At 32.8% G+C, this 27063-nt stretch overlaps 2 protein-coding genes across 5 annotated transcripts in view; one reads left to right on the top strand and one right to left on the bottom strand.

Moving 5' to 3' along the window:
* Nucleotides 1–27063, top strand: part of LOC126816667 (protein CBFA2T1) — a 77556-nt gene that overhangs the window by 31241 nt on the left and 19252 nt on the right. Inside the window, exon 1 of one of the 4 annotated variants that reach the window (XM_050543389.2) lies at nt 2105–2759. The exons of 1 other annotated variant lie outside the window; for it this stretch is intronic. In XM_050543389.2, coding sequence (XP_050399346.1) covers nt 2663–2759 — 97 coding nt within the window. In that variant the 5' untranslated portion in view covers nt 2105–2662. Of the gene's footprint in view, nt 1–2104; nt 2760–27063 lie in introns of those variants that run through there. 2 more of the 4 variants (XM_050543382.1, XM_050543381.1) reach the window with 2 other exon arrangements.
* The window catches only part of LOC126816666 (uncharacterized), a 142554-nt gene continuing 130466 nt past the window's right edge, over nt 14976–27063 (bottom strand). The window contains exon 16 of the transcript XR_007678492.2: nt 14976–14986. The gene's annotated coding sequence lies outside the window, so the exon portion shown is untranslated. The remainder of the gene's footprint in view (nt 14987–27063) is intronic.

Raw genomic sequence — 27063 nt, 5'->3', positions numbered from 1 at the left:
GTTGTGGACCCTATAGAGGTCACAATTTTTATCCGATTTTGTTGAAAATTGAAATGTAAGTTTATAACCCAAAGATCTCGGTTCCTTTCGATATTCGCGCATATCGAACTGTAACTTCCTGAATTATGGCCCCTGATTGTACGAAAAATCACGTTTTTAGCTTGTGGACCCTATAGAGGTCATAATTTTTATCCGATTTAAAAAAACGTATTATTATATCACCGTTACACCCTAAGGAAGGTTGAGTTCGAATTTCGTGAAAATCGGCCCAAAATTGACAGACAAAATGGCTGCCGTTCGTTCTCAAATAGCGTAAAAATATGGTATATGAAGGTTGTGGACCCTATAGAGGTCACAATTTTTATCCGATTTTGTTGAAACTTGAAATGTAAGTTTATAACACAAAGATCTCAGTTCCTTTTGATATTCGCGCATATTGAATTGTAATTTCCTGAATTAGGAAATATCACTTTCTTGTTAGCTTGTTCTCTATCCATCTCTCGAAAAATGTGGGCGTATCCTGCCTGGCAGCCGCTGGTTAACTATGAGGTAATGCTATTTTTCTTAATTAGCAATTTTTTTTATCTCCTTTAACATATCCTCTATCAAATGGGGATCACTGTGGCTAAGTGGGTAAGACTCTGGCTCGCTAGCCTGGAGGTCGGGTGTTCGATCCCTGCATTGGCCGAGAAAGTTCATCCAGATTTTCCGGCGTGGTTCCCCCTTGTCAGTGATGCAGGAAGGAGGACCTGACAAGGACAGCTGTCTAGTCGTTCGGATGGTACAAAAAGCTGAGGTCCCGTGTACACATTGGCGTGCACGTAAAAGATCCCTTGACAGTTGGAATTCGATATAAGAGTAGGCCGTAGTGCTGCTGTACGGGCAAAATTTCCCTCATAGCCCACCGTATGGCGTATGCCCGTATTCATTAGCTTCGTTCAGAGCAGAACAGTAGGACGTTAAACCCCATTTCATTTCATTTTCCTGTATCAAATGTATCAAGCTGCACTGAGTAATTTTTATCCTGTATTTAACTGAATACATTTGAACAAATATGATGACATACTGGGTGAGTTTGGGCCCTCGAATACAGGTGCAGATTTGACTTGTGGTGGGGGGGGGGAGGGCATGATACCAAGTAAGCACCCCTAAGGTTCACAAGAAAATCATTAACAATTATAATATGACATGAATTTTATGTTAACTTGAATAAAACTGCTTTCTGGTGAGATAATGATCGGTGAACAACTATCTAGGCAGTACGATTTATGTCCTACTGCTCTTCAAATATATGGATTTAGTTGCCAGATAATACTATATTTTTTAAAAAATGATTGTGATTCATTAAACTAATGACGGCATTTTGTTCACTCAGATTTCATTAATTTCTTGCCTTGTAGAAGCCTTCCTTATTTTATAATCTTGAGTTCTGTGTTTTGGTGCAAATTAAAGTAGTATGCCTACTGTTAGTTATAAGAATTATTTTGACGAGGAAAACAAAACAATTTCATATGTTTAAATATATAAATGCATGTAACATCTTGTTTAAAATATTCATCAACGCAAAATTTCATTTTAAATATTTAATATTAAACACTGTATTTTAATACTAAATAATATATAATGCACCCTAGTGTTATTATTTTGTTATTAAGACCTATTAAGAGCCACATTTCAATGATATTACCCATATTTAAAATATTCAGAGGTTTTTCTACAACAAAAGTGAGTGGTATCGTAAAAAAAATCAATCCACAGATTACCAGAATAAATCAAATGTCAACAGACTAAAGAACTGTTAGTGTGAATGTTTTTGTGCCCAGATTAGAACTAAAGAAAAGTGACTAGTTTTGACTATTACTTGTTAGCCTATTGTTCTAGTAAATTAGCTTTGGCCTTAGTAATGAAGCATGTGTAATAAAATTGTAGTAGCCTAAGTTAGTGGCTATCTGATAGTAAGGAAGCACATGGCAGTGTTGTGGTATACTCACTGGTTATATTTTATAAGATCAACTTGTAAGAAAATCAACTATCTACATTATTATCAGCTTTCACAACTGGTGTTCACAGACAACTTATTTCATTCTTATCTCAGATCTTTGAATTTTTTAACATTTCATACAAGTCTCTTAAACTTTTTCTCCAAAAAGAGGAAAGCATTGATACTGTTTCCTCCTAGGAAATATACTAGACAAGATTTTGTCTTGACAAGAAACAGTATAGTGTAGAGGAATGCTATGACAAAAGCTAGATTTCTGAAAGGAGAGGAAAAATAGTATAAAATATTGACTAGTAAAATTATTGGCATATTCTCTGGCCAACTGCTGTCGCATTTTGAACAAGTGTTCAATGAACATTTGGTGTTAGAGCTTTAATCACCAATATCGATGTCAATTGTAATGGAATGAATACTGTGTGACATACGTGAACATTGAAAGTTGTTTTTCTTCTTAGATCAGTTGACGGGTCTTAAGTGTCTACAGTGAAAACTTATATTCATTGAATTGTTTTGTGAAAAGGATTTCTGTTTCCTAACTAATTTGTTCATTAAAAGAAACATTTATAGATTTCAACAAAAAAGAGAAACTTTTTATGAAACTTTTTGTATGAAGTGAATTGCTTTGATGAATTTATGAGTTGACCAGACGTATACAGAGCACCAATGGAGCAAAACAAACCCATCAGTCTTTCAAATTTGATGAAATCCAATCCCCATAGATATCATGGAATCTTTTCTGTGGAAATCCTTCCAGGTAACAGTAAGTATCAATTTGCGATTTTATGATTTGTTAGTGAATCGAACATTTTAATGCTTATTAGTTCAATATTAGCCAATTTCTCTCCCTATAAAACTTTTTATTCATAGTTTTAAACATTGTTACATCTGATGGCCAATAATGGTAGACAATCACGCTTATTTTTATATGTACACATTTTCATAGGGACGTAGTATACCGATGCCTCTGTCTGTACATCTGGATGGAGGGTTGTGCAATGGTTTTCAACTGAGTTACAACCCTTGTTATCAAAAGATTGTGTTCTTTTGCTTCAGAAACCTTACTAGGATTGAATTAAGAATCTGTTCACCAAATTTTCCTGATGCTAACTCTAACCCTACACCTAACCCTTATCTAATCAATTTCCTGTGGACTAGGTAGGATAACGAAGAACTATGTTGACGTTTAAAGTCACAGCTGTGTTTAATGGTGAAATTTGCCATGTAGACCAAAACTGACATTGTAAGCTGTTTATGTACATGGCAGTTAAATGTATTTCATCATTATTGTAAATAAAGTTCAGTCTCACAAACAATTTGTTGCTGTGAGTAAGGCCCAGATAATCAAGGCAACTTTACCCACTCTTTCGTTTTTATATGACCACATTTTCATGTGGACGTATTTGTCGTCGCCCCTATCCGTCCGGACGTCATTCCGGACATCTGTCCGTCCACAATTTGTTTGTGGACACTCTACAGGTTACAATTTTTATCCTGTTTTGACGAAACTTGAAATATAGGTCTATCTCCCAAAGATATCGGTTCCTTTCGATATTGGCATGTATCAGACCACAACTGCATGGATTATGTCCCCTGATTGTCAGGAAAATCACGTTTTTAGCTTGTGGATGCTCTGGAGGTCACAATTTTCATCTGATTTTGATGAAATTTGAAATGCATGTTTATAACCCAAAGATCTTGGTTCCTTTCGATACTAGCGCATTTCGGACCGTAACTTCCTGAATTATGGCCCCTGATTGTAAGAAAAATCACGTTTTTAGCTTTTGGTCACTCGAGAGGTCACCATTATTATCCGATTTAAAAAAAATATTTGAATATATATCATCGCTACACCGTAAGTTTGGTTGAGTTTGAATTTCGTTAAAATCAGACCAAAACTGGCCGCCCCTTATACCGGTAGCAAATAGTGTAAACATATGGTATATCAAGCTTGTGGACCCTCAAGATGTCACAATTTTGATCTGATTTTGACGAAGCTTGAAATACATGTCTATAACCCAAAGATCCTGGTTCCTTTCAATATTTGTGCATATCGGAGTGTAACTTCCTGAAACATGGCCCTTGATGGTACAAAAAATTGTGTTTTACGCTTGTCGTTCCTCTAGAGGTCACAATTTTTATCAGATTTAATAAACTGTGTGAATATATCACCATTACACCTTGATGATGGTTGAGTTTGAATTTGGGACCAAAACTGCCAGACAAAATGGCTGCCCCTCGTACGCAAATAGTGTAAAAATATTGTATATCAAGGTTGTGGACCCTCTAGAGTCCACAATTTTTATCCGATTTTTGATAAAACTTTAAATTTATGTTTATACCACAAAGATCTTGGTTCCTCTCGATAATCGGGCATTTTATCTTGTGGAACCACTAAAAATCACAAACTTTCTCGCATCTTTCCAGGGCAGATCGCAGAATCTTGGCGTTTGTTTTGATCATGCTCAAGAAAAACGCTGTGACAGGATATCTGGCGTTTCCACTTATAACAATCTTGACGCGTTCTGAGACCATTTTCCCTTGCCTTAGCAGCGCAGTAAGGACGCCGCCCTGTCTGATGGGGGTATTAACAAAATGGCTGTTCATTGTATGCAAATAGTGTAAAAGTATGTAATACCATAGTTATCCGATTTTGATGAAACTTGAAATGTATGTTTTTACTCCAACGATCGTAGTTCTTTTTGTGGGCCCTCTGGAGATCACATATTTTTATCTGATTTTTAAACCGTTTAAATATATCACTATTCCACCATAATGAAGGGGAAATCGAAACTAACTGCCCGGCAAAATGGCCGGTCTTTGTATGCAAAGTGTGTAAAAATATGTAATACGAAGGTTATGGACCCTCTAGAGGTCACAATTTTTATCTGATTTTAATGAAAGTTAAAATATATCTTTATATCCCAAAGATCTCAGTCCCTGAAGATATTTGCACATTTCAGACCATAACTTTCTGGATTATGACCCCTGATTTTACGAAAAATCGCTTTTGTTTTTAGCTTGTTCTCTATCCATTTCTTGCAATATGGTCGTATCTTTCCTGGCAGTCGCTGGTTTTGTTTAATGTTGGTCTTTATGACTCTCGTATAGCGGTGATTATCCAGGCAACATTGAAAGAGATCTGTAGTGCCACTTAAAGATGCATTATGTAAGATTTAGATAAGCGCTGGATGTTCTTACTATAGTAGTTCAAAAATAGATAATGAAAAATGAATATATTGAAAATTTCATTCAAATTACAATATTCTAAACAAAGTAATGACTGTTTGAAGATATAACGCAGATCGTTCATTATCGTAGCAATGGTCAACCAAGACTGATCTCGATTGTCCATTTTATCGCAGTCTGATTAAAACACAGATCCTAGTTCATTTTATTTTTTTATAGTTCAAAATTTTGTTTTACTTGTCTTTACTACACTAATATATGGGGGAGTTGTTATCATTGACGTGATCTGGATGATGTGAGGGATTAGCCAATGAAACGGTCTGTTACGGTGTGCTTTTGGTGTGAGCTGCACAGAATTGTGGGTAATCCACTAGAAACATCAATGCTGATTGGTTAATCAAATATCTGATGTCATAGTGTCAAAAGCCGCTTGTATGATCTCTGACGCGACCTTCCCAAAACAACTGGTCAAATCTTCATGCAGTGTAGGCCATCGAATGTAAAAAAAACGAAACGAAATATAGATCTGTATTTTAATCAGATTGATTTTATCATTAAATTTTCAAATCTTGTGGATATTTAAATCCATTTAAATCTCAGCCATCCGATGCCCTAGAGAGTTGATTACAGGCTTATCATGTTAATAGATGTCTAAATGATAATTTATAATACATTGTACGAATATCTAGATGATCTTGAGAAAAGCTCAATAAATTATGTTGTTAAAATAATTACTTACCTCAAATTAATCTGGTTTTAGATCCCAAATTTGATTTGCCCATTTTTGATCTTCATCAGACAATCAATTCTTCACCAAGTTCTTGACAAATTTGTTTGATATTTGGAGAAATTGTTAATGATCAATTACCATAAATACATTGTTGTGAAGATACAGTTTTGCTAGGTACATACCATTGTTGCTATATTTAATTCCTGTACGGTATTCAAATCTATGTCAGTAATATTCCTACAAAATTACATATTTTTGTAATACAATAGAATGAAAGAGTGCCAACCCATACCTGCTTCAAATTCACGCCAGTAATATTGTTCCAAAATTACATGTCTTTGCTTATTCAGCAGCAAATGAAAGCAAAACATCCGGAATAAGAATATTTTGTGATAGAATGAAAGCGTGTCAACTCGTACTTGCTGCAAATTCACGCCAGTAATATTCCTCTAATATTACATGTCTTGGTTTATGTGACAGCAAATGAAAGCAAACCATCCAAAATAAAAATAGTTTGTGATGTCGAAACATCATTTTCTTCTTTATAAAATGGTATATTAAAACTACATTGGCAACCAACCTCTGTGTACTATCATGTCTGTTATTGGCGTATGTAATCTTTTGGACATACATGTAATTCGCCCTAAAATCAACCATTTTACTACTTGCGTAGTAAGCAATGCCTTATATGGTATTTTAAAGTTGCAATTTCATATTTTCTAAGAAAGTCAAAACATAATTATTTCTATGTCTTTTGCTCAATAGGTTGTGAACTCACTATTATACGATCATAGGTTATCTTTCTCACACTTAAAAATCTTCACACCGGAAATAATAACACAATTACCTCCCAATTACCTCCCTTGTTTTCCTATTCCCCACCATGGAATAACTATCTTCAAACGTTTGAATTTTATGTTGAAAATGATATTTTTGCCAATTTCTCAACTGGCAATAGTGAATTATAGGATTAATAGGATTATTCTTTAACAGGGTAGGACTGTTTATAGATACCATCTATTTTAGGGCTATTTTAATACATTTTAAAAATATAATTTAAAAATATGAAATTGTAACTTTAAGCGATGATTTCTATGTGACAGCGAGATCGCGGGAGAGTGCCACTGTAAATGGGAATTTCTATATTGAGTCTTAAAAGACGGCACAGAACTTGAAGTAGAAACAGCAGACATGGATGTATCAGTAGAAGAAGACCAGGCAGTAGATAAGAATCAAAGTATTTGGAAGATTATGACTGTCCATTGATTTGGGGTGTTATATACTATTAGGATATGTGACATTTATGACTAATTTCTACATGCTGTTGGCTGACATCAAGGGGATTAAAATGTCCGACAATGGATCAGACCAATTTGGATTAGACGAAGAAGGCAGGACCAATGAGAATCAGACCAACAATGTGGACCATACAAATTAGAAACAGTTTGACAGTGTGCAACTGTAACTGGAAGCTAACATCTGATATCCAATAAATCATCCGTTTGATAAGATAAATAAAGTTTATATTTCGTTATTACAAAACCAATTTTCAGAAAATAAGATGGCAAATGCGTTGTACATGTATTTGATCATTTGAGTTATCTGGAAAATCTTTGTTTTTATAGTAATGGTGCAGTGCTATATCAAAGTTCAGTTATGTAACTTACAACCAAAACACAAATGATGAATTTGAGAGAGTGCTTCATTGAAATGTTTTGTTTAAAATTACAGAATATTAGTTCCAAATTTAACAATAATGAAATGAAATGGGGTTTAATATCCTACTGTTCTGCATGGACTGGGCTAATGAAGATGGGCATACGTCATACAATGTGCTGTGAGGGAAATTTTGCCTGGACATTGGCACTATGGCTTACTCTTATATCGAATTAAAACTGTCAAGGGCTCTTTTTTAACACAGGACCTCAATTTTTCAACCCATCCAAACAACCTAACATTGTCCCTTGTCCGGCCCTCCATCCTGCACTATTATCAAGGGGCAAAACCACCCCGGAAAATCCTGATGAACTTTCTCGGTCGACACAGGGTTCAAACAAGGGACCTTCAGATTAGCGAGCTAACGTCTTATTCACTTAGCCAAATATAACAAAATAGTCACCATATCTATAGTAATGGGGGTGAGGCATTTGGGGAGAGCGCAACATCAAAGCGAGAACCTAAATTCTCAAAAAATCATAGGAGCATTAATTAACAAAATTGAATCTTTTTTTTCAAATATCGCTTCTGAATCCTATCTTCTTAATGCATCCGAATCTTGTGAATGTACTATCGTAGTTGCTGGAGAGGGGACAGAAGAATCCTCTTTTTATCCCTTTTTCACAATAGCAATTAATGCAAAAATTTAAAAAAAATTAATGCAAAAATTTTAAAAAATAAATCTTTTTGTAACTTTTTGTACACCCCCCCCCCCCGGCATCTCAAAACTATAGCCGCTGATAAAAATTCTTGTATAGATCTCCCATGTCTCACCCCTCTTTGCATACATTGCTTTTATAATTGGTTTCAACACACCACTAACCAATGAGTGGTCAATCCGTATCGCTTTAAAAACATGTCTGTTGGGTCCTTATTCTGACTAACCAATGATTGGTCATATCCATAACTCATTAAAACATGTCTACTGGGTCCTTATTCTGACTTCCGGCTGGGGAGAAGCACATCCTACTACCCCACTGTAGTACACTGTCAATGAGAGAACCATTAAAAGAGCAATCGCAATGATTATCTGCAATTTCCATGAGTTTCTTGAAGTCTGACACAGACCATCTAGTTTCTAGAATGGCAAAATCAACAATGACCAGTGTAATCAATATGAATGTAGAGCTTTTTCATTGAACTCTTGCTAATGTAACATGAATATTTGAACTCTACGTTTTGTTTTGGACAGATATTTGTGTAAGACCTGACATGTTGAATTGTTATTATTTCGGCAGAAGTAAATTATGTCTGTTCTAGTAGAAAATAAATTCAAGTAACAGATATTGTATTTTTCAAGATTTTTGCCAATTATTATGGATAATGAGTTATACGTATATATTACCTTGTTTTCCCTTTAGACAAGGGGGGTTGGAATGGTTAGCACACGCGCGCTGTATCATACTGTCTGTCATTGAGTCAACTGGCGGGGTTTCGATTCCCCGGTTGTACGTGACAAGGAGTAGGGTCGCCTGTCTAACCTCATGGGTTTTCTCCGGATCCTCTGGTTTCCTCCCACTGCTAAAGACCCCTACGCGCAAGCGAATTATTGAAATAAAAAATTAAACCATATGTTAGTCCCAAAATAACCTAGTTTATGTCGAGTGGACTTTAAACCCCATTTCTCTCTCTCTCCCCCTTTAGACAACTCCTGGCACTGGTACTCAAGATAGAAAAATTTGGTAGTAAGTTTCTATAGGCTATTGAACAGGGGCACATATCCATAATTATTAGTTGTAGGGAAAAGGGAGTATGAACACTTTGTGTTTATGCTTGCTGTTGGGGTGTCTCACTCTCTCATCTCTAATTGATGCCCCTGCTATTAGATCTTTAAATGAAGAATTTCATCTTTAACATGACTGAATCATTGACTAGTTGTCACATGAATTAATTTTCTCACAAAACTGTGGCTGAATAATATCAAAAATAAAACAAATCTTTATTCATCAGTGCATAAATCTCTAAAGGTGGCATTTGTATAAACTAAAACACACCCTTAAATTATATCTCTATATAGCCATACTTTCACACAAAAATATTATAAACAATATTTAATTTGATTAAGCACAGACTTTGCTATCTGCAACCCCCCTAAAAAGGTTTTCTTTGAATCAGTGTTCCTTGACTTTCTGTGTTTACTTCACTTGTTTCTTGCACAAATAAGTAACATTTTTTAGCAAGACGAAAACATTTGAGTAACTTGTCAAAAAGCAAATCAGATAAGAACAATATTTTGATTTAAAGTTTTCAAAGTTTACCTTATCAAATAATGTTGAAAGAAATCAAATATTTGCTGTTTGATCTTTTTTCAAATGGTAAACAAGGATATATATAATATGTATATCAAGTGATTTCATGTATATATATCGTTCAGAACTCTTCCCTTGAAGTTTCAAATTGAACCATATTATGTCAGTTTTCATTTTAAAAAAGAAATATAATCATATAATAATGAACAACAGTTCTTTATTTTTGATTGATCATATTATCTGTTAGTATAATATCAGGCCAGAAATTGTTGCAAACATAATGCAGTTATTCTATCTTTAATTTGGTTAATTTGCATCCGTTTGCACGGGATATAAGCTGCATGCTGCAGGAAAATAACGTCTTTGACAGGATGTCTAAAATATTTCTGGCACCCCTTTTACACAGCCAACAAGTTTAGATTACATTAGACTCCTTAGAAGCCCATCATACTGATAAAACACAGAGACATGGCAAGAAGCACATGTTGCCCACACTGTTAGCTATATAGTTCTCAATCTGGTTTCGCCAATGGATACCACATGTTCTTGTCTTCACCACTGGCGCCAGACTGTCGAGGCAAAATCTGTGAAATCACTTAGCATGACCCCAACCAAAACAAAAATTCAATCCAGATGAGTTTGTCATGCCTTTCTAATAGTTAAATACTATACAAGTAATTGGCAAACCACATGCTTCTACTGGCTGAATATAACGCCTTGAGCTAGTGTAATAATACCTAACATTTTACTTAATATCATACCTAATATTTCTCTTACATGCATAAATATCATTTTCTGATTTGTGTCTTAAATCTAGAGTAGAATCTCTATGCTTCCAAGCATCTCATAATTTACTAGCACATGCAATTGTGGCAGGAGATAATTATTTGCATGTTATATGTGTTCATTTAATTTTTTTATCCACCATCTAAGAACAACACTTTCATTGTAATAAGACAATAAAAAGTAATCCTAATTTTCTACCAAACCAGAAAGGGAATTGCCACAAAGTATTAGTATCTAAACAGAACATAGTAAACCGGACAAGACAAAATATGTCCACCACCAACTTTGTCTTTTCCACTATATATGAAATGGGTAAATCAGTAGTATCACCATATGTTATGATGAAAATCTCATGCAATAAATACATATAAGATTTTCAGTCACAGGAGCAGTAATTGTGAAAACCTGATGAGTGACTTAAAAGGAATCTTCTGTATTACCAACTTCACAGTTCTATAAATCTAAAAGCTTTCTCACAATGATTAGCTAAACTTTTCAAAAACAAGTTTTTAAACAAAATCTTAAAAACACTAATTTGTTAAATTACAAAGGACAAGGGCAAAAACTCCACAATCAATATAAAAAAAGTATTCAAAAAACAAACAAATTTATTAATTTTTTTAAGAAGTGCATTAACTCTGCAGAAATATTGATGTTTATGTTGTCACTATTATAATTTTTCATCTATCTCTCTATCCGTCAAAAAATTAAGGATTGTTTGCTTGTAGATGTATAATTTAGTTCATTAAAGATACATTATGGGAGATTCGGTAACAAGTTGGCAGTTCTCACTATAATAGTTAAAAACTAAATAATGTAAAGGTAATTTGCTGAAAATTTCATTCAAATTGATCCACTATGAAACGAGAACTAAGCGACTGAAATTTCTCCTAGCCTCGGTCATCATTACTAAAGTCAGTACAATAAACAGCATAGTCTTGATTATCCATTTAATTGTTAAATCGAGAAGGAAAATTATGCAGTAAATAAGCTCACAATCCACTAAAGATCGCAGGCTAGCGTTGCCATCTAAAGTTGATTATGGCCTGGATAGGTTAATTAATGTCTAATTAATAATTTAGATAACATTTCAGGCCTAAAGAAAGACCTGCAATAGACAGATTTAGCTCTTGCATAATGTATGTTTAAGCAAACCATTATCAACGTTTGAAAAAATTCTTTATTTAATTCCTGCGATTTTTAAATGTTCACAATTGATAAAAAAAAAAAGTAATTTCAAGTGACTTCCATGTTTCTCATTCATTTCAGTGTCATTCAACCTTGAAAACATCAAGAGCAGTTGTTTGGTTCTGTAATTTTAACAATCTGCTCTATCTGAAAATCTTATATCCAGGGAACAATTTAATTTAGCTTTTAAGATTTTTTAACACTACAGTAATCTCTTTCATTGAATCAAGACATAATTCCATGTGAAACATTCATTTCTAATTCTGTTGATGTTTTCCTGTTGTAAATCTTGTTAATATTTCTCAAGGGAATATTAGGTTCATGTATATGTATTTATGTATAGGCTAATTAAAAGCATATGGCAGAAGTTATTTAACCCACAGAGATCTCGTCAAATGCCAAATGAAAAGAATATGGGTTAGATTTACCTGTAACGAATAGCCCTTAAGTATTGATCTTTTTTTTATGAATAAAGGCTGTTCATCATATATTTATGATATTTGTACTCATATTTCTCTGTAGGGATGTCTCAACTTCTTTGAAGACAAAGATATGAAAGAATACCAAGAATTAGAAAATTAGGATTCATAAGATAGAGGAATTAATGATAGACCATATACATTACCAGTCTAATTCATTGTAATTTTGTTAAAGTTGTGTTCTTAAGATGAAATGGGGTTTAACGTCCTACGATTCTGCACCAACTGGGCTAATGAGAGAGAGAGAGAGTTTAACATCCACTCGACACAAACTAGGTCATTTCGGGACCAACATTTGGTTTAATTTTATTTCAATAATTCACTTGCGCGTAGGGGTTTTTAGCAGTGGGAGGAAACCGGAGGACCCGGAGAAAACCCACAAGGTTGGACAGCGACCCTACTCCTTGTCACGTACAACCGGGAATCAAAACCCGCCAGTTGACTCAATGACAGACTTTATGATACAGCGCGCACACACTAACCATTCAGCCATCCACCCCCCCTGGGCTAATGAAGATAGGAATACGTCAGAGTGTGCCATGAGGCAAATGTTTCCCGAACAGCAGCACCACAGCCTACTCTAATATCAAATTCCAAATGTCAAAGGTTCATTTACGTGCACACCAATGTGTACACAGGACCTCACTTTTTCATCCCATCCAAATGACTGTACATTGTTCACTGCCAGGCCTTGTGTCCTGCACCAATGACAGGGGAAACCATGCCTGAAATCCAGATGAACTTTCTCTGTCAACATGGGGATCGAACATGGAACCTTCAGATTAGTGAGCCAACATATTATTCACTTAGCCACCATGACTCCCATGTTCTAAAATAAGTGTTACAGAAACTGTTATGTTTGTTTTGAATATCAGTAAAAACCCAGGAGTTTGCCTAACACAAGATTAGGCTTCTGTAACTATTTTTGTTCTATTTGTAAATGGTCATCTTATGATAATTGTCTGTGGAAAATTAGAAAGATACATCCCTAGATAATTTTGGCCAAAGCTCGATTGTAACAATGATTGTGATAGATTCGCACAGTTGCATCCACTGCAGTATTTATTTTTAACTGTATGTCAGATTTGTTTTTTGAGATTTTTCAAGTCTGTTGTGATTGTTAGGCTAGTTAACTAGGTATAAAGCAGTCAGTATATCTGTCAATTTATCTGTCACAGATTAAATAGTACCAGGATTTGGCTTTTACAGATTTATAAAAATGAATGTAAAAATCTGGACATGTACTCATTTCGGGGGTAGGGCTGTTTCCAAAGAACTAAAAAAACTATCTAAATGATTTTGCAAAACTTTGTACACAATCACACATATAACAGTACCGAATTTGGATAAAATTTTTACAAATTTAACATTGACTTGAATTTTTCATTTTGGTTATGTCACTTTGATTAATCTACTGCAATAGAATAAGAAATAGCAGGAATCTGGATCATTGGTTATAGACTCTTACTTTTGCCCCAGGAAAACCGGGTGATGATTTTATAATCTGATTCAATCTGTATGATTTTTTGTTGATATTTTATTAATGTTATCCAGTACCAGAAATATTTAGAGGATCAACTTTAGGCTATAGACATTAAATTAGTTTATGCAAAAATAATCTTGTTCACTCTGAGGCCAGATTTTTTGTCACCATCGTACTTCTGTAGATTAATTCTGGTCCAGCCTAGCCTGAGTAAGGTTTGTCACCTGTTTACACCATTGACAATTTTTGTAAAGTAAATGGGATTTATATTAAAATAACCAAAAAAAACCCATAAGATTATCGCTGAACTGAAAAGTATTCTATTTTGAGATCTGATGTCATTTTGCACCTTATTTGTTTACATATCAGTGTCTTATATAATCTGCTAAAACTGCATTTAGAATATAATTATAATGCCAACCTGGTATTTCCATCAACATCATAGACCTACTTGGATTGAAAGGCAGTTTTGATTTCATTAAATTGAAAGAATCCTTACAAAAAAAATAAGCTGCACTTTCTGGAACTTTCTTGACATCTGTAATTGGCTAAATATGTCTACTTTGTTTAGCAAAGTTCTAACAGAGAATGCAAAATACTGTTTCACACCATGGAGTAAAAGAAGTTATGTAGGAATGGTAATATCACCTTTTCATATTGTGCATGTATTATTTTTACAATTCCTACTCCCAAGCCATAGTACAGGAATGGAAATATGAAAGGAATTCGGTGGTATTCTTTTTTTTGTCTCTTGTGGAAAGAGAAATAATGTTATTCAGTAAATATTTAGAAGAAATCTTATAGCATCAATGGTATGCCCGAATATACTAAATGTTATTCACTAAACATTATTTTGAATTTGTTCTAATTCAAAGCATGAAAAAAAGAAACACAACCTTCAAAGAAATCATTTTACATTTTAAAAAAATTATGAGAGAGAGAAATGGGGTTTAACATCCACTTGACACAAACCAGGTCATCTTGGGACTAACATATGGTTCAATTTTATTTCATTAATTCGCTTGCACGTAGGGGTCTTTAACAGTGGGTTGAAACCGGAGAAAACCAGGCGACCCTACTCCTTGTCATGTACAACCGGGGAATCGAAACCACGCCTTAAGACGCAACTCGTACACTCTAACCATTCGGCCACCCCACCCCCCCCTCCGCCTAAAAAAGGAAACAAAAACATTATGTGATGTGACAAGACAAATATACTCTGAAAAATTAGTGCACTACTGGAGAATTACAATTTAACAAATATCTTATCTTTTTGTGTTATGTCCTGCTTTGTAAAATATGTGCTACAAGTCCCCTCTCCTTCCCATCCCCAATTGTCTTTATTGCATGTTAACAGATATATCTTCGAAGGAAATAATGGAATCACGCTATTTATCTGTTAGATATTGATGTGGATTGAGTAAAAGAATTAAGAGTTAAATTGAGGCGTTAGAAACATATGGTTTACCCTTACACCATATGGTTCCAGTTTTACTCTTTTATTGTCTAGTTTAGAATAATGCCTGGCGTTTCCCGTATTCATATCAGTCTGTTAAATGTTACATGGTAAATATAGTTTTAATATTTACATAGAATGTCATATTTACAGCAGCAAATATCCATTCATCTTTTTATTTATTCATTCATCCTTAAACTTTTTCTTCCCTGTATCTTTAGCATATCTATTGTGACTCTAAACTAGATTGGGTTGATGAAAGTCAATTCAGTTTCTGGGATTTTGTCCAGAATTTATTTGAATGATGGGGGTTCTGACTAGATGGTGATTTGTCGAAATTTGACTAGTGGGCTTTATGTGCGATCAACAAAAATGAGAGTCGAATGAGTGACTCCGGTTGTACTAAAAATGTTAAAATTACATTACTTTGTATAAATGATTTATTTTATTAACTTTCATTTGTGAAAATAATGTAGATAACTTGGATACTAATTTGTAATATTTCAAAGATTTATTTGTTATTAGCTGCTGGATTAAAAGGTCATTTATTTATGTATTTGTATGTCTTTCTGATTTTATTCAGTCTACCTCCAATAATTTTACAAATATTATTTTCTTGACAAATTTTCTTGATATTTTTGATTATGTGGAATAAATCATGTTTTATTAGAATGATTAGATTTTGAAGTTTAATAATATGACAGGTGTTGGACCATCTGTAGAAGTACCTAACCATATTGTCAGTAAAAGACAACAGACAATCTCTTAAGTGTTCTGTCTTCCAAATTACCAGATTATATTGGTTTCATGGCTGTAGGCTTGTTGATTATTATATATTTCGCAATATTTTTGTATTTCTTTACCCATTATTAGAAATGGATAAAGTGTTTGCTAATTGGTTTGATTGTTAATATAGAATATAGAAATGAATATTTAAAGTGGACGTATCCCCATTTGTTACACAAAATTGTAAATCCTACTGAGTAATTTAATTGGTTGATTAAATGTAAAAGTTTACATTAACTTTAAGACTGCTGAAAAGTTATGGTCTCAAAGCATCAACAAATTTGCCATTGTCATTCATTTATAACTTCAGATATGACTTATTGCTCTTGTTCTGAAATTAAAGCTAATTTGTAGGTATGAATTATTTATGTGGTAATGAGAATGGTGTATAGGAAAAGTATTTTCATATTTAATTCTCTGGGTATATATAATTTAGTGAATTAAGCCAGTTAATTATGTGTAGGAGACTCTTTGAAACCATCATCATAGTCTCATACTTGCTTTCAGATACCTTTTTAAAGAAATACAATATTCATGTGTCGATGTAAAAAGTCATCAAATTCCATGCTATGTCTGCCTGGATAATCATGTCTATACAATTGAACAGTAGAATTTCTTGAATCAGCGATGTAAATCCATAGCAAATCTAGCTTACATTTTTATGTCATTGCCACAGAACATTAGTTCAAATTAAACAAAAATAAAACATTTTCAATTTCATGACTAGACATTTGTATAAGTATATTTATAGTATATATCTTTAGAAATCAAAATTATATAACTGCATAAAGAAAATTAGTATTTGATGAAATCATTATAAAATTTTGATAGGACAAAAACTTGTCCTGCAACAGATGTGTCAACGATTTATCTATACTATCTTATAATCAACCATATCTCATTTATATGCATTAATTCAACTACATATTCCCCTAATATTTATTAAATTAGTTATGTTGTTTATATTTTATCTACTATGTGTCATACATATGTAGCTGGAAAGGAAACTATATTTCTATTATGATCAAATTTGATTATGATGTTAATACAGCAGATGTTCAGTTTGATTAGTTGCATAACATTTTTGTTTGTTCGCATCAGTAAATGCATTCTTTTTAACTATGAACAGCAATATTTAGAAATCATTTGATAAGATCCTTGACATTTCGACCAGAAATCTAAGCTGAGTATAAAAGAATTCCATAGAATTTTTTAGTATCAGATATCCAAATTGTTGTTTCTGTATTTGTTTTTTCTGAAAAGTAGTTTTTTGTTGCAACTACTAATATAGGGCAAACTATCTGCTTCCATCTACCTAGGACGATATCGCAGACAGTTTTTTGTTGTATTTTTGTATATCTATAATAATGAATGATGGATAAAGTTTATCTGTGTATATTTCCTCCAGTGTATGTTCATACAATATCCATCTTTGTATAGATTTCTCCATTGGTTTTAGTTTTTGCTAATTCTGTGACTGTGTATTATCCATCTTTGTGTATTCTTTGTGAATGTTTTTAAACAATCTCTGTGTATTATGTGTATTCTATATCTGTGTATTCTATATCTGTGTATTAGGTCTGTGTATTTTGTTAACTAGTCTCTGTGTATTTTATCTGTGTATTTTATTTATTGTGCATTTGCTTTATAATCAAAAGAGAGAGATAGGGTTTATCGTCCACTGGAAACAACCAGATTATTTTGGATAAACATATGATACGATTGTAAGTCAATAATTGGCTTGAGAGTAAGCTCTGTTACCAGTGGGTGAAAAACGAAGTACCCTGAGAAATCCAATGCAGTTGGTCGGGTGAACCAACCCTGTGTCACGTACAAGCCTGGTATTGAAACCATGCCACTTGACTCATTGAAAGATCTTATGATCTAAAGCGCTTGTATTAGACCATTCACCCCCCACCCCCCACCCTCTCCCATTATATGAAAGATATAAGGGTTATAAGGTTAAGATTAGCATACGTCTATCATATTCTTACCACAGAATGTTTAATATGGTGTATGATATGGTGACATATATGGTATTAAATTGCATAATATAGTAATAAGTGCTAATAATGTTAGTTTAATAGATTACTACTAGTATTGAGCTGTCAATAGACATTCCAGTCTGCAGGTAATACAGTGTGCAGTGAACCATGAAACAATCACTTAGTACTGATTTGTTAATAGCTTGACAGAATCAATATAAAGGTGAAAGTTAATCTTTTATGGAATCGCGTTAATAGGTATATGATTAATCCAGTTGGTATCTCCATCTCTCATTTGTACGTTATTTGTACAATAATGAATATCCTTCTTGTTATCCATGTATCAGCCATTAATGAGGTGATGTTTGACATCCAAGTCATTTACCCCATGATTCAACCAACCTATGGTGTCTTACTGGGTTTGTGGTTCAGTAAATATGACACTAGCGCACTAACCAAGAGGTCTAGGTTCCATCCAGGTGTTGACTGAGAAAGTTCCTCAGAATTTTCAAACAGGCCAAGGAGTAAAATGTCTAACACCAATTCAGAAAATTGGTTTAATTTCATACCGTGTTCAGAGCCATTTATCTGAAAAAGAATTAGTATTCGATTGTACATTTGACTTATTCAACAATGCAGTAAGACCTCCAAACAGAACTGCAAATCTGCATGTAAGACAACCACCACAAAGTGTAGCCATCATGTCACAAATGGCCAGAATTATATGGTGGCAACAATGCCCCTAAGAAATTCTGAATGCATAGTAACACAAGTATATTGAAAGTTTAGAAAGATAGTACAGTATACACTAAATGAAAATAATCTGTAGAGTCAATGATGAAACTTATTAATTTCAGATGTAAATTTGAATAAAACATTTACATTCTCAGTTATGTAATTCCATCTCAAAAAAACAAGAACTGCAGTACCGAAAAATGAAATCTTGACAAGAAATTTATGTACTTTATTAATAATAGGCTTTAAATTTTTGATGGTAAATATAATACCAAGTTACATTAGCAATTTGTATATTTTTTTTTTCAAGGACAAAGTATAATTTATTCCAAGTTTATCGTTACTTAAATAAAAAAAAGAGAGAGAAGAAATCAAGAGCACTGAGTCCACTCTGGTTTTATGCACTGTACTTTATATCCCCAGGTTGTCTTTTCTAAAACCAGAAATAAAAATTTATGTCTGGAAATAATCAAATATATTATCCATATACTTGTACAGTGTTGGTAGGAAATCTATAATAAAGAGAGTAGAAAGTTTGGTCAGCTGTAAGAGATAAGATCGCCAAGCTACGACCATCTGGAAGCCTGTTGGTTTTAATTGCAGATGACTTGCAGCGGACTAGAGTGTTGAATTGACTGATTAAACACAAGATTCGCATCATTATCACCATGTATATTGACATACTGACAGATCTGGTCGAGCAAGTACATATGTACATTTAGAACCATCTTAATTCATTTGAAATACCAGTACATACCTCTCCACTTGTCATTTCTTACAAAAAAACTTGACATAATTCATTCTGTGGTTTGCCAGTTAGTCATATTTATTTATTTGATAAAAGGAGTTTATTACAAATAATATGAACACGAACCTGTGCTACTTTTATTAAATATTCTACTTGTTAGTTTGAAAATAGAAAGACTTTAATTAATTGTTGTATTCAGTAAATATGCAAATGCATCTTTAAAGAGGCAACATGACAATAGGCCAGTACATCTTTGCATTACTACATTACACACAAATGGTATTTAGATATTAAGCAGAATAATAGAATATATTGATACAAATCAGATATATATTGAAGGCTTACAATCTAGGAAAGACGGTAACTCATCTTAAATTAAATAGTCATAATTTCCTTTTAAGATCAGGAGCCATGGTGGATGAGCGAGTAAAGCACTGGCTCACTAACCAGTTCCCCGAGATTTTCCAGCTTGGTTTCTGTTTCCCCTTGTCTTAGGATCGATCTATTTGAACAAATTTTGAAGCAATAACTATTTGGGGAAAAAATGAGTAACCTGCTTCTGAATACTAAGAGACTTTGACTTTGTATTTACCATTATTCTGGAATGCTGTCACCTTAATCAATGAAGTAATTAGATTCTATCTTAAGCTGGTCATTTCCGTCAAAGTGAGATTATAATTGTTGAATTTGCAATGGATATTCCAGGTTATATAGAATTAATTGAAATATTAATAATGAAAATGCAAATGTTTTAATGTCAGTTGTTTCAGCACATGTTACATACATAGGTAAATGTCACATATGTTTAATTCTATATACAATAATGATAGTGCAGTTATAATAAGCTAGAAACAGATCATTTGTTCCTGATACCTTCTCATAACAAAAGGCAGCTGTTACCGAAAACAAAAATTTATCCCAATTTGATGAATATAGATTATATACTAATTCATTTGAATAGAACCACTAGTCACAGTAGATTCAAATCATACCAAAAACTTTTGATATTAGACTTTCAGGGAATGTAACTCGTCGACATGTGTTCTCTAAGTATCAGAAATGAATACAGATTCTTGGAATGAATCTCCAACACTTATTTAAGGAGCAAATAATTAACAGCAACAATTTAACAACTTATAATTTCCTATATATCAGACCTCCAACTAGTATATAGGTTTCCTAAGCTGGTGTCTCCAACTAATGAATCATCTTAAAGGCTCAATACCACTCTTGTTGTAACTGAATAATATGTCCCAATCTTTATTCTGGTCAGCAAATTGTACTATTTTAGAATATTTCAATTAATTGATGATACAAATTTCATCTTAACACACCTTATTTAAAAATTTTGAAAAATTCAACATAATGGTTTGAAACGTCTAATGTAAACCTTTTCAAATGAAACTTCGATTTAAAAATATTTTCGAACCCTCTGGACAAGTAAAATAGGATGTAATGGATAATTTACACAACAGGTAGGACAAGCGAATTATTGAAATAAAATTAAACCATATGTTAGTCCCGAAATGACCTAGTTTGTGTAGAGTGGACGTTAAACCCCATTTCCCCCTCTCTCTCTCTTTAGGTAAGATTAGGGGCATTAGGTAAGATTAGGTAAAGAGCTGACAGTTCTCGCTATAATAGTTATAAAATAGATAAAGAAAACAGAATATGCTGAAAATTTCAGTCAAATTGCTGTACTCTGAACCAAGATGTTAGCCATTCAATTTTAGACTAGCCTTGAATGTCATTACTTTGGTGCGATAATAAACCAAGTCTCGATTATCCATTTTTATACGCCCACATAGAAATGTGGACGTATATTGCCGTGCGTCCGTCCGTCCATCGTCCTCAATTTCTTGTGAACACCCTAATGCCAAAAGTTATCATCCAATTGTTTTAAAATTGATATTTGTTGTTTACAATAGTGAGATGAAGAAGCCTATTTAATTTTCAAAAATTTCCCTTAATAACGTATAGAGTTGTGGCCCTTGTTTCACTTTTTTGAACCTTGTGAACGCTCTTATGCCAAAAGTTAACATCCGATCTTTGTGAAATTTATATATTTAAATTAGGGAAACAAAGAAGCCTATTGAATTTCAGCAGTTTCCGTTTATTAATTCTAGAGTTATGGCCCCTGTTTCACTTTGTTTAACCTTGTGAATGCTCTAACATCAAAAGTTATCTGCCGATCTGTATGAAATTTACATGTGTCATTTAAATTAGTAAGGAGAAGAATCCTATTGAATTTCAGCAATTTCCGTTTATTACTTCTAGTTAGAACCTCGTGAACCCTCAAACGACGAAAATTATAAAGTCATCTGTATGAAATTGTCTATTAAATTCCCCTAATTACCTACAAAAGAATAAATATGTGACAACCCTTGTCGACTGCTCGGACGATTTAGCTGCTGTGGGCGTATGTTTTGTTACCTGGCAACCTATCTTTACGTTAAATTATCCTCACAAAATGTATTCAAATCCACTAAATATGACCGGCTAACGATGGCAAGGAGTTGATTATGGTCTGGATAAGTTAATTAATAGGCAAATTTAGCTTTTGCATAATGCATGTTCAATTTCTTGTCTGTGATGGTAGAAAAAATGCGGTTGGCACTTACTTGATGGTTATGGTTTTATTAGTTAACCGAATAAAATGCATTGAAGAAAATTGAAATTTCTGTCTCCAAAATCAGTTTAAGTGTTTCAAATTTTCATTTCCAAATATTGAGCTACTTGGAAATGACTGCCAAAATAGTTTATATGGGTTACACAATCTATTTAGAGAGCTAACCATCATATTTTCATGCCACTTTTTAGCTGTAAATGGAATAGAAAGCTGTCAGCGATATCACCTTCGTGGAAGCGGACATTAAATAAAACTATTTCACACACAGAAAGCTGTCACTCAATGCACACAATCTGAGATTTAGACAGGTTGATACCTCTTTTAAAATGTAACATATAGGTTCAGATAGTTGGTTTGTGTCTGACATTCATTAGAAATTAGAACAAATGAAATGAAATGAAACAGTGTTTAACGTCCCACTGTTCTATTCTGACTAGGCTAATAAGACGGGATTTGAACAAATGAAAATAAACGAAGAAAAAATTTTGTGACAGACACAATGAAATGAAACAGATTTCCTTTATTGAACAGCAATTTTATACCAACATTAATAGGATATTTAGTAAATTATGTTTTAATATGTAAGTTCAAATTGTTATCATTGTAATGTCAAGATTTGAAGTGATCCAATCCTGTTGACAAGGAAACTTCACTCTCTAATGTCATAACAGACTTAAGTTATATTCATCCAGTAATCATCACTTTCCTGATGATTGTTAAATATTTCTTATCTATAAATGCTGATTTATGTGGAGGAAGTTGGAAAGTAGGTTGTTATTGTCACACAAATTATTATTAGTATTTGGCACATCATGAGATATAATCAAATGATTTCTTTTGAAATGGTATATAAACAGTATTGGCCTTTTGATTTCACAGTTAGGGGAAAGTACATTGCTGAATGCTCCTTTAAAAAAAAAACCAAGAGCCAAGTGTTTAGTGTTATTTGAGCACATATAATTGACGATTTAAGTTCTTGTATATGAATACTTGTTTATAATTGTTTACTGCCAATCCACATAAACCCCCTTTATCCTGTAGAATATAGCAAGATCATTTATTGTGAAATAATGTATGGTCATGTATATATACATGTATATATAATGCCTCACAGTATTCATAGAGAATGGTGATAACTGGTTATTCAACCAATTAAGTGCCATGTTTCCAATTGGTATCAATAATGTCTTGGGGAGGAAAATTGCTATATTTTGTAAACACAGGAATAAACTACTTAGAACCATCAATATTATAGATTAATGGTAAATCTATGCTAGTTCTCGCCATATGGCATTGACCCATCAGAACCCAAGCAGACGGTCACCGATACGCCATTATCCTCATTGCAATCAATTTATGCAAAATTAATAGTCTTGCTGAACATTAGTAACACTTTGTAAGAAGTGTTTACTCTTTCATACAACAGTGACGAACAAGTCGTGAATAATTAACATTACACCTGCTCACAATGAAAATTTTTCCACTGACTCCCAATAAAATTCTTATTTTTATTTCTTGTTTTGTTTCGATTTAAAGATAATTTATCTGGTTATCAATATTTTCTAAAGAAGATATGGATTTTCAATGTTTGATAAATTCTATATTATTGTGTAATTGTTTTAAATTATTAATTCTTCTCTTGTTGTAATTAGAAGCTGCTTCAACAATGAAAGCACGAAGAAATTAGATAGCTTTTTTAGCCTTATTGAATTAATTCTGCCTCAATTGATTGGTCTTTAAATGTATTGGTATGGCTTGTACATAAAAAAAAATAATTTCTTAAGAAAAGCCCTCAGGCAGATTATTAAAATAATTGAGAAATGATTATTATGAGAAATTTAAGAGTTGAAACGTGCAAAATGAATATGGTTTACGGTACATTAAAATCCTTTCACTGTTTCTGATGATAAAATATTGAAGACATATTAATGTTACCATCCACTACAGAATTTTGCAAAGTACAAATATTTCTTTAATTGAATATCTAATGTGAAGTGGAATTGGGTCTTCTGTTAAGATCACATATATATAGGCCTTCTCCTTGATAAATTTGACAACTTAGCCAAGATGTGATAATGATATTGAGGACTTAAGCACATGAAGTTCAGTTTCTAGCAGGAAGGTAAGAAACACACAAACAGTAACCTGTTTAGGTTCAAATGCCCTCCGACCAGGGACGGACTAGGTCTAAAACCATTAGACGCTGTCTGAGGGCTCATCAGCCCCAATAGAAAATAAATTTGATATATGTTGTTTTTTTTCAAAATAAATGATAAAATTCAACTTCACAGCCACAGAAGACTTTAATTGCCTAAATCCCAGGATTAAAATGATCTGTGAGACGGGTGTTAGTTTCTTGTCTTGTCACATATTCTTCACTACAATATGGGGGGGCCAAGGAAACCAGTTGGTCTGAAGGCCCAGAGCTACCAAGTCCAACAACATTATGCACATGGTTAAATTTTAAGAAAATTTCCAACAATTTCTGATAGCATCTGAGTTATTGGCCGAGATCAATTTGAAAAATCTCGTAGATGTTCTAAGGGCTAAAGTTATTGTCCGATTGCCTTAGATTTAAAGATAATGTTTATGTTCATGAGAAGAATAAGTCTATGGTTTTAAAACCATTTCCAATAATTACTATCAGAGCTGTGGCCCTTGATCAATTTGAAAAATATTGTGACCACTTCAAATTGTAGAGATAATATCAGATTGACTTGAAATTTATACACAGTGTTTCTGGTTCCTGTTAAATGTATACTCAGTCTTACTGATTCCTGTTAAAGTGTTACTGATTATTGTTAAATATATACCCAGTTTTACGGATTATTGTTAAATGTATACACAGTATTAATGGTTACTGTTAAATTTATACACAGTCTTTATGTATATGAAGCAAAGAAGCAGCATATTAATTTTCAAAAATTTCTGATAATAACTGTTGAAGTTATGGCCCTTGAATTTGAAAAATATTGTAGATGCCCTAGATCCAATTGACTTGAAATTTATATGCAGTGTTTTTATTGTCGAGATGGAGAAGCCTGTTTCCGGGCAACCCATCTTGGTTATTTACAGGGATGTTCAAATTAAACTGTATGCAAAATTTGAGATGATCAAACAATGCATTCTTAAAATATAGATGTTTTCAGATTCATTATGAGTCGTACAGTTTATTCCCTTTAATGGTTTTCAACCAGCTAGGTGGACATGGATGCTAAATGTGTTGCTCTAAGTAAACCAGTGCATGGAATATTTTAGGAATATTTTGAATAGGATGTTGTTATATGAAATAAATTATATCTATTTTGTTGTCGAGAACGATGATGTCTCTTTAAGACATTGAACAGACAACAACTTTTGTATATCAGCAAGAATTTTGATTGCAGAAAAAAATAACTATAATTCAATAACAGATTGGTTTGTGAATTTGTTATGATAGAAAATGGTTGCCTTTCATATAGTGTTTTTTGAAGATAGTCTAGAGATTAGGACTTACTGTGTATATATTGATGTCAAGTTCATACAAACCGAACAAGTATTTTAGTCTTAACAATTTTAGTCAAGTTTTGTTTTATCCAAAGATGCTTAGTGGCCTTTGATATATTCTATTCTAAACAAACTTGTAATCTCCTAACTAAGGTATCTGTTAAGATGGCTCCTTCATTTTTTGAAGAGGACGTTTAGCAAATATTTTTGCACCTGAGAAAACTATTGCAGACAAACAGGTGTGCTTAGGTATTTATTATTGTCACAGGTGTACTAGTTACTTGCAATTCTCTTTAATTAGATGATAAAATAGGTTTTTTATGCATCAGAAAAAAAATATAAGGTGCCACCATTTATTTCAATCTATATATTTCCATGATTAATCAATTTAGTTGATATGATAAATAAAAGAAGCGTGGGTTATATCCATAGAGTTTGTTCCATTAATCGATAATTTATCAAACATTATTTGAAGTAATTCTATTTAAAATACCTATTCAATAGATTAAATTATATTGTTTCTAATGAATATGTTCCAAGATATATTAATATTATTATTTGAATTGAATATATCAGTATGATATATGTGACAAAACTTGTCTTTGTTTAATTGATATTAATCATATTTAGTAATACAACACCTGAAAAATACATATTTACATTATTAAAATATTTAAAACATTTCATTTTGTGTACATTAGATCGTTATCAATTTAAAGTAAATGTAGATAAATTTACATAAGGCATTGGTCCGGGTTTGCATTTAAATGATATAATTATTCTACAGATGGATATAAATATTGCTTAAAACTAGAATATATATGTTCAGTTGTTAGTAAAGCAGAAATGAAAATGAAATTTGATAATAGATATACATGTATAACAGGTGTCTTTTCACTGTTAGAAAAATTCATTATAAGGATATACTTATTCTAAATTTATATATTAATTTAGATCAGAGTCTAACATAAAAATGGATATTCAGTTTTTATTAAGACTCATTTAGATATCGACTTGTATAGTCTAATATAATTTTATGGAGCAGTTTGATCAATCTGATATGTAAATAACTTTTATGAAGGACAGACTGGACAAAAATCTAACTTTAATTTAAATTTTATTGCTGCTGCCACATGGACCTTCTGTTTTACAATCATTCATAATGTTAAAGATAATTCAACACTGTTTATCATAAAAGACCATCATTAATTAATACAATAACTATTATTTAGACATGTTTTATATAGGAGAAAGTGTAAAAGTTTTGTTTAACTTAGTTACTTAACTTGGTTACTTAAATGCCCTATAAAGTTTAGTAATAAATTAATATATTTAGAGGAAACTGAACACTCATCACGATTATTGATTGTTTTATCTCATTGGCCATATGTTCAACACAAGGCTCGGAAATTGCTCTCATCC

This window comes from Patella vulgata, chromosome 3 (genome assembly GCF_932274485.2).
Source record: "Patella vulgata chromosome 3, xgPatVulg1.2, whole genome shotgun sequence".
NCBI classification, from domain to species: Eukaryota; Metazoa; Mollusca; class Gastropoda; family Patellidae; genus Patella; species Patella vulgata.
This window is presented reverse-complemented; position numbering and strand designations above follow the sequence as displayed.